Consider the following 10,173-nt stretch of genomic DNA (forward strand, 5'->3'; position numbering starts at 1 on the left):
ACAAGTCGATCATAGACAGAGTGCCATAACTCTATCGAGCTCCCGCATGATCGAAGGAAATTTACATATATGCCGAGGCCGAGGCCGATCACCAAGGAGGCCGAGGCCGATCACTGAGGCCACGGCCACCCTAGGCCAAGCACTGAGGCCACGGTCGCCCAAGGCCAAGCACTAAGGCCACGGCCGCCCGAGGCCGAGCCCTCTCCAGAAACCTTACTAACGGTGCTCTGGAGATCACGGTGCCACATCAGCATGTCCCGATAATCATGGGATACGAATCATGTCGTAATCCCGCACAAAATTGAATCACTCACCCTTAAGAACTCTTACCTTACTGAGAGTCCGACTCAAAAAATAACTCTCCACTCCGCTCCACGCGGAAGAGCCCTACCAATAGAGGACTTTTACCATACAAGGGCTCCTCCAACCGCCTCATCTCATCCTATAAATACCCGGGTATGGAGCTCGAACGCTCATCTGACTCTTACTAAGCTGTTACGCTGTTGCGACGGAGACCTAACTTGAGCGTCGGAGAGTCTTAGGCCAGAGCCACACCGGCTCTCTAGCGCTCACTCGGTTTTTTGCAGGCTCATCCGTGGGTGAATCGGGCAGCGGAGGTTTTCACACGCAACAGGTATGGTTCTCAGGAGATCGCTTTCATTACATTAACGGTCATACTAGAATTATTGGATTCATTCAAGATAGATTTAAGGAAATATAAACCGTGCATTCTATATCCGGCAGCAACAAGCTTGCTTTTATAAAAAATATTTAAACCATCATCAAATGTCATAGTATATCCCTCATTAACGAATCTTGAAACAGAAATCAAATTCCTACTAAATCCAAGTATGTAATAACAAGTATTTAATTTTAAAATTCCAGAATGACTAAAATGAATAGTAAATTTGTCGACTGAGACAATGTCGACCTCATCTCTAGTTCCAAGTCTCAGGGTGATCTCATTCCTTCTTGTCCTTCTGGTCTCCTGAAACCCATGCAACATATTGCAAACATGTGCGGTGGACCTAGAGTCCATACACCACAAGTCAATTGGTCGTACCAACAAATGAGATTTACTTAACATAAAGGATTAAAAAATACCTGATTATTTCTTGCCTACCTTGTCAACCTTGTCCTTCTTCATAGAGGCAAGGTATTCATGGAAGTTCCTCTTCCAATGAACTGTCTTATCGCAAAATAAAAATAGTTTCCTTTAGCAGCTTTGCCTTTCTTTTCTGAAACCCTCCCTCTTTACTCACTGGGGTCTTACCTTTACCCTTATTCTTCTTGTTCTTCCTCTTCTTCTTAACTTTGGAAGATTAAGAACTCTTCTCAGTGACAAGAGCCACTGCCTTGCTTTTCTTGAGTGCACCTTTTGCTTCTGTAAGCATATTGGTTAACTCAAAAATGGTGTTCACTGTCACCCTATTCATGTGATAGTTCACAATAAACGAAGTGTAATAGTCTGGCAGTGTGGCAAAAATGATCTCAATCTTGAAATCCAATTCAAAAATTGATCCATAACCCTCTAATTCCTGGAAGTATTTATTCATTCTCATCATATGATCCAAGATAGATGTGGAATCAACCATTTTAGCAGAGAACAATGCAGAGGAGATTTTTTGACGAGCAAGACGATCTTGCTTTCCAAATGTCTCCTCCAAGTGTTTCATGATCCCTTTTGCCATTTCAAAGTCATCACATGCACTTTGAATGTTCTTGTCAACAGAACTAAAGATATACCCAGTGGCCAAAGCATCCTTTTCCCTAAAAGTTTCTCAGGCTTTATACTCCTCACCATCAATAGTGTGAGGCAGAGGGGGTCCAGTGGCCTCAATAACTAACATAATCTTTTCTGCTCTCAACACAAGTAGAAGCCTTTTCTTCCATTCAAGGTAGTTGTTGGGTCCAGTCAGCTTATTATCATTAAGAAGTGAAGTGAGGGCAGTGTTGTGAGTCATATTGGAAACAGTGATGGTATCTATATAAGACATACAAGTAATTAATACAATACTCACAACCATTGAAATAAACAAAGGAACATGTGCAATAATTCAATGGTTCCACACTTTTCCAACATCGCTCTCAGTCAGAGAAGTGTATCAGAGTCATCTAAGCCCATAATGGGTATTGCTTAGCCTATCGGAAGTTATTTAACACATCCCTAGCTGTCAAATCTCTGGTAGAGAATTGACCTCCGATATACTTCGGCCACTTGAGTGCTAACTTAGCCTCTCAGAGTTCACTGCACTCAAGTCAAGCACTTACCTATCACTAGAAATAGATCATTGCTTTGGGACAATACCCACATGCAGGGGCATGCCCTACCCACCATGTCCATCTCATATCTCACATGAAATGGAATCAAGCAACTCACTTATTAATTCCTAGGGTTAGTCTGTCGGAGTTCCCCTAGAGTCTACAAAGCAGTCCTTATCCCATCGTGATAGGAGGCCGCAGGATCCTTACCGCTAAAGGTTCCCGTTATGCACATGGTTTTATTGTCGAGGGTAATGCAAGTATTTAACACATTAAACACATTACTTCAAGTTACTCCTAACCACCATACATCTAATGTATCAAGTAAAGCGCATAAAGTAAACAGCTGCATAAGACATAGCATACATCCACATAAACTAGTAACTTTTTTTTTTTTTGGTATGGTCATGGGATTCCACAATCATTCTTCCATGATTGTTGCGCATCACGATCTTATCTTGACAATGCTCCCACTAGATACGGCATCTTTATGATAGACATCGATCCTCCATCTTGCATCATTCTCCTTCTTCAAATGCATCATATGTATTTCTTTACAATTAAATCCCATGGATCTGAAATTAAATTACATCTAATTGAATTTAATAAATTACAATCCATAAGAAAAACTTGAGAAAACCAACCCTCTCCATTTAGGGTTTCCCAAGGGGGATACATAATTTAAATGGAGAGAATGAGAGAGGGGAGAGAATGACATAAATAAACATGCATCATACACATCACATTCAATCCCATGACCATTCCATGCTGCAACACAAAGTGTTAGGCACAAAGCATAGTATTGCCTAATAATTAACAATTAAAATATTAAGCAAATTATTAATTTTATTAATAGTAAAATTAATTTTATACTTATCAAAAAAAAATTATTAATTTTATTATCATATTCATGTACATGCCAAATTAGGGTTTTAGAGGGTATATTGGTCATTTCAACATCTTGAAATGACTCTCATGTTTAAACACTTTAAACAATATTAATATGATGCACTTAAGATTCTATTTAGTCAATAGAGGCATTTATTAGATCCATCTAAATATCCCATAGGGCAAGTAAGGGCAATATGGTCATTTTAAAATTTCAATTAAAATTTTAATTCCATTGATCAGATCTAGAATTTTAAATTTAAAGTTGACATGTCATAGTTTAAATCTAATTTTGGTTCATAAGGGTCCGATCCGATTCAAAATCGGCTCAACCCGTATTGAGATCCAATACCCATATCCAAACCCACATGTCCATTCCAATAACCATACCTGATATGGATCATACCCAAATTGGGTTTGGGTTACCCATACGCCGAACCGAATTGGGTCCAGCTCATATTTGGTTTGACTTTGGCCCAAATCTAATTTAAAAAAAAATTAATGTTGTTTAATTAGATAGACTTTCCTAATCCAATTAGGAAACAAAAAAGGAAACACAATCTAATTGTTATTCCAATTTAGAATCTAAAGTCCTAAACTTGGTCAACAAGCTAATAAAGAATTAGAAAATTAATTAAACTCTTTAATTATATTCTAATTAGAATACCTTCCAAATTAAAACATGCAATCAAATCAATATTAGGAATCTAACTATTAGTTTCTTAAATCTATTAGATCACCATTAGGAAAACTTCATTGTTAGACCATGAACTCCAATAATAGAGTACGAAGAACATCATGAGCATCATCATAAAACAAAAAGAAGGGTAATAGAGAAGATGACGACAAAGCAAAATAACGATTCGAAACAAATCGAAAAGCACCACCATCATGCTGCCCACCCCCTTCCTCTCTTAACTGAAATAGTTTTTTTTTTATTGATCTGACCGACAGTGGTCATATGACCTGCTGCTCGCACCAGAGAAGGCAACTAGTAGTAGGCCATATGACCCACTACCCACAGCCAAGGGATGAACCCATCCAATATGGCGGACAGCCCCAATTTCAAAAAGAAAAAAAAATTCTATTCTTTTCCTTTTACCTTTTTTTTTGTTGTTATACAATAGGCTGCCAGCCACTAAGGCCAACAACCCTTAAATTCAAAACGTTCTATCCCTTTTTTTTTCAGTATAAAATGGGCTGCCAACCACTATGGCCGACAACCCTTAAATCTCATTGGCTAGCTGCCATTGCAGCCCAAGAAATAGCCCCGGATCAAAGCCGAGACCACAGATCCAGATCCTCTACTGTTGAGCTGCCCAGCGGGACCGTACTGTCGGGACACAATAAGACAGGAAATGACCGCCTTACCCCCACTCGGGCAGGGGTAAGGCGGTCATTCCCCGCTTTGCCGTGTCCCTACAGCACGGTCCTACCGGGCAGCTCGGCAGTAGAGAATCCAAATACCCGAGACCACCCCCATCGCTTTTTTCAATCTCTCTCTCTCTCTCTCTCTCTCTCCTTTTTAAATTCGGCAACCCCTATTGGGGTTGCACTCTTGTTTTCCATAAACCAGGATTTGAAAAGAAGAAAAGAAAGAAAAATAGGAAAAAAAAGAAGGAAAAAAGGAAATAAGATTCAAAGATTAAGAAACTCTAATAAAATCAAAATTTTAATGGCATGTACATGATCAGATTTATGTGTTCATTGACGAACGCTTGCTCTGATTTCAATTGTAGGCGGCAGCGGAAGTGGTATGATGCCAGATACATAAAAAAAATTATAGAGACAAGATCTCAATGAACACATATGATAACGAATCAATCACTGGGATGAGTAGGTTACCTAGAACGCACAGATGACATGTTCCTCTAAAAAAATGCAACACAAGAGTATGATCATCAAAGCTTTGTTCCAACTCGAATGACAGAAACCCTAGCTTGAGGAAGAAGAAGACTTTCTTTATCTCTCAAGAGCTCTCTCTCAACTGTTGAGAAAAATTATGTTGTCACACTAGGGTTTGAACCAATCTTCTCTTTAAATAGAAAAACCTTAATCAGGAGATTACAAATCAATGGTCAAGATCATATTAAGTGGTGTGATCCTAAAAGGTAGGCCTTTAAGTTTTCCATAATTATATTAAAGGAAATCTCTACACTTTGAATTTTTTCTTAATTGCACAAAAGACATCTCGATAAAAGGCATAACCTGAAAACCCCTTGTGGTAGAAACTTTCATTACACTTTTTCCCCACACTATCAACATCCACAATGCATCCACACTAGTATGGAAACAAAACGTCCTGCCAAAATTGCAAGTGCACTGCACAATTAACCATGAGTATTAAGACCAATGATCAATCAAATTATTTGAAACTTCTTTCAAATAATAATATCTAATATTACCAAGGCCCCGGATTTCGATCGATCATAACTCACATACTTGGATGTTCACCCTATTGGGGTGTGAAACCTTATTGGAGAAGACCCTCATTCACGCATATAAATCATACAACAAGCATTCGGTGTTTAGTTAGTCCTGTCGGTAGACATCAACCATTGGATCACCACAATTGTATGAAATATAAACACAACTCAGGTATGAAAAAAAGTAACTACCGAAAATTCCCCTTACAAATACAATGGCGGTAAATCAAATCGGGAATTCCAATGGATCAATGTTCAACACAATTAAGTATCCACATTTATATTTTCATACTAATCTCCATTAGGAAAATCTGAAATCTGAAAATGTTACAAATTCCAGTAAAACATGCCATGAGTTCAAATGTTCATAACACCAGTTCCTATTAATAGCCTCAGTAGGTTCATAAAGTGTCACTGCTAACAATCAACATATCACCAATATAATCAATGGGATGGGACTTAGGCTCTTGACTCACAGAACTGGTAACGGACTCCTATGGAAGGGAAACCATGTCCCTTAAACGTCAAGCTCTTGCCTCACCCCTGGTCCACATACCCAAACACAGTGGAATTGTGATCTTTGAGCTCTTGGCTCACAGATAGTGACCATGTCCTTAAACGTCACGCTCTTGCCTGCATCCTATGCTCAACAATCCACCCCAACACATAACCCCCTATTGGAAGGGTTACAGTCCAACGGTATTACATTCAAGTCATATATATATATATATATATATATATATATATATATATATATATATCATAAAATATCAAGTCCCATCATTCTTTTGATAAAGTCACAACCATGCATTCTTTCTATAGAAATCAAGTTATGTTTCAAAACATGCAAAGTACTTCAAAGTTGACTTCAAAACAATTATGCACAAATAGTTATATTGTTTCAAATCATGAAATTTCATAAAACAATAAATCAAAGAAAAGAGATTTGTATATGAAAATAATACATAGATTCTATGGGGTCTCACTCACCTTAGTAAGTTTTAAGTCAATTCTCACTGTACTTCAAATCACAAAAATAATGATCCAATATCCCCTACATAGATCATAAATAGAAAAATCAATAAGGTAATCTACCCTTACAAGGTTGTACCCAACTTGCAAACAGGGACAACCCTCACAATCCAATATTTCCCCCACTTATACATATCTTGAGACTCTTAAAACTTAAAGGAAATCAATTTTCCTTAAGACCAACATCTCCACCAAAAATCATCTCCAAATTCTCATATTTTATATTTAAATCACGCGTCTCAATCTTAGTGCTCAGATTCAGCCAGAATATGTGCAACAAAATTAAAAGATACAAAACTACCATATCTCGAACCTAATTTACTCCAAAATTTTCCAGTATGAAGCTAGACAAAACAATAATGATTTAAACCAAATTTCAAGTTTGAAAACAAAGTATTTGTCTGGCTTTCATCATTCCCAAGTTCATGTTCAAATTCTTCCAAGACAGTAGACTAGTCCCAAGTTTCCATTCGTATGGGATATTAAATGAAAATGGCTGGGTCCTAAATTTGGAACAGTATTCCATATACATGTTATCCATGATCCCACCAAAATTTGGGCCCAAAATCCACACCTATGAAGAACTATAATTATTTTTCTAACAGCAGACAAGATCTGTCCAAAATAGTACACTGTAGCAAGACAACCTTAAAACTCAATCTCCTTTATTCAAATGACTCCGAAACAAAGCATGAAAATGGGACAATGTATACCTTCTGAAAAATGACAAGCCCAATGAAGCCTTATCTCTTGCTCTTGCATGAAACTTAATGTTAAGTTTCATATTGTGCGAAAACGGATGATTTTTCATTGAGATTGTAAAGAATAAATATACAAAGAGAGAGTCAATCACTCCATAAAAAAAGAAATATAAGAATCAAATCCTAACTATCTTAATCTGTATCCTCAATTGATTGACAAAAATATACAAGAAATATAAACATGTTGAATTGATGAGTCAATGCCAACTCATCAGAATATATCGCTAAAAGTCTCCCTCAAGGTGGAGCATGAAGATCCTGAATGCCCAACTTGGACTTGAGATACTGAAATGACACCCGTCTAGGAGATTTGGTGAATAAATCTCCAAGTTGATCTTCAGATGCTATCTTTGCAATACAGATTAGACCTTGTTGCAATTTTTCACGAACAACATGACAATCAATCTCGATGTGCTTTGTGCGCTCTTGATAAACAGGGTTGGCGGCAATGTAAAGGGCCACCTGATTGTCACAGTAGAGAGGAACGCCTTGCGGGGGTGCCAAGCCAAGGTCATTAAGGAGATAAGAAAGCCAAGTAATTTCACAGGTAGCGACTGCCATGGTGCAATATTCGGCTTCCGCAAATGATCTTGACACAGTAGACTGCTTCTTAGTCTTCCAAGAAATGGGACTAAAACCAAGTAAAATGCAATAACCAATGGTGGAACGTCTAGTCATCGAACAGCTTGCCCAATCTGAGTCACAAAACGCAGTCAAACGAAGATCTGGGGGGAAGCACGGAGGAAGATGTCGTGGCCAGGGCTGCTCTTTAGATACCGAAGTAAACGATGGGCAGCCTCAAGATGCGGTTGGCGGGGCTGGTGCACAAATTGGCTCAGAATGTTGACCGTATGCACTATATCAGGTCGCATAACAATGAGATAGATAAGGCGACCAACCAATCGACGATAAGGGGATGGATCAGACAGTATGTCGCCGATCGAATCAGAAAGATTGAGATTTTGTTCCATTGGAAAGTCTGTCGGGCAAGTACCAGTGAGACCACTATCATTAAGTATATCAAGTGTGTATTTTCTCTAACATAGATAAAGACCCTAAGAAGAGCGAGATACCTTGATGCCAAGAAAATACTTCAGAGTACCAATGTCCTTTGTGTGGAACTGTGTACATATACGTGTCTTAACCTCATGGAGCAAAATAGCATCAGAACCAGTAATGATGATGTAGTCTACATAGACGAGAATGAATATGAAGGCAGATTTTCTCTTAAGAACAAAGAGCAAATGATCAGCCTGTGATTGAATGAAGCCGTAGCGGACCAAGGCAGAAGACAACTTAGAAAACCAATTGCGGGAGGCCTGCTTGAGGCCATAAAGAGACCGTTGCAGTTTACACACAATGTTCTCCCCCGTACGACGATAGACAGGAGGAGGTGTCATATATACATCTTCGTGGAGGTCCCCATGGAGAAAAGCATTATTGACGTCTAACTGGTGAAGGGGCCAGCCATGAGAAATGGCAATGGTAAGAAGAACCCGAACTGTGACTAACTTAGCCACCGGTGTGAAGGTGTCATGGTAGTTAACTCCTTCAATTTGTGTGCAGCCCTTAGCAACTAAGCGGGCTTTGTAACGCTCCACGGACCCATCTGCCCGCCGTTTAATTTTGAAAACCCATTTCGTGCCAATGGCCCATTTGCCAGCAGGTAAAGGAACAAAAGACCATGTGTTGTTGGCAGTGAGGGCCAAAATTTCAAATTGCATAGCCTCACGCCATTCTTGGTGTTTCATGGCTTCGACAAAGGTGGTTGGTTCAGAAGAAATGGTCAGGGCAGTAAGAAAACATAAGTGAGGGTTAGAAAAACAATGATAACTCAAATAATTAGCAAGGGGGTGGTGTATACCTGGACCAGCCGTAAAAGAGACATTTGCACGGGCAAGAGACACATAGTAATCCTGCAGGTAACCAGGTTGCTTAATTTGGCAAACAGGGCGGGTTAATGGAGGGTGAGATGGGATAATGGGTAACGAAGCAGGCAATGGTGGAGGCGGTGGAGAGAGAGCAGGAGGTGGCGATGATGGACTTGGCAGAGTAGGGTGTGGCGGAGTCAGGGGTGGCAGTGTGGGAGGGGTTTTTGGGAATCAGGAATGTCAGTGGCGGGGAGAGGAAAAACGTAGGAGGGAGAAGGGGACGAGTCCAAATGAAGTTGAAAGGGAAACACGTGTTCATGAAAAACTACGTCACGGGAGACATAGGTAGCTTTGGTAGCAAGGTCATAAATTTTGTATCCTTTCTGGCCATGAGGGTAGCCAATGAAGACGCCAAGAAGGGCGCGCTAATCAAATTTATGCTTGATGTTAGGGCGGCGACGAAAACATTGACAACCAAAAACTTTGAGATGTGAGAAAATCGAGGTTTTGTGAAAAAGAATTTCATGGGGGGTTTTGTGATGGAGAACAGGAGTGGGTAAGCGATTGATTTAATAATAAGCTGTAAGAATGCAATCGCCCCAAAAATTTAATGGTAAATTGCCTTGAAAGAGGAGGGCTCTTGCAATACTAAGAAGGTGACAATGTTTACGCTCCACAACACCATTTTATTGTGGGGTGTAAACACAACTAGATTGCTGGAGAACGCCCAAGTTTTGAAAAAATTGAAGAGTATCGGTATTAAAAAATTCACGGGCGTTGTCAGAACGAAAACAACGAACAGAAGTGGAAATTTGTGTTTGTACCATAGTAAAAAAATAACGAATGATGGAATTAGCCTCAAATTTATGGTTCATTAAAAATACCCAAGTGGTATGAGAGAAGTCATCAACGATGGTAAAAAAATAGCGTGCA

At 39.3% G+C, this 10,173-nt stretch overlaps 1 protein-coding gene across 1 annotated transcript; it reads right to left on the reverse strand.

The window, feature by feature from the left end:
• Nucleotides 1-1,322: 1,322 nt before the first annotated feature.
• LOC122659317 lies at nt 1,323-1,691 on the reverse strand. Its single transcript, XM_043854445.1, has one exon. The coding sequence runs from the start codon at nt 1,689-1,691 to the stop codon at nt 1,323-1,325; it is 369 nt and encodes a 122-aa protein (XP_043710380.1).
• Between the last annotated feature and the right edge of the window lie 8,482 nt (nt 1,692-10,173).

Source organism: Telopea speciosissima, chromosome 4 (genome assembly GCF_018873765.1).
Source record: "Telopea speciosissima isolate NSW1024214 ecotype Mountain lineage chromosome 4, Tspe_v1, whole genome shotgun sequence".
Classification (NCBI taxonomy): Eukaryota; Viridiplantae; Streptophyta; class Magnoliopsida; order Proteales; family Proteaceae; genus Telopea; species Telopea speciosissima.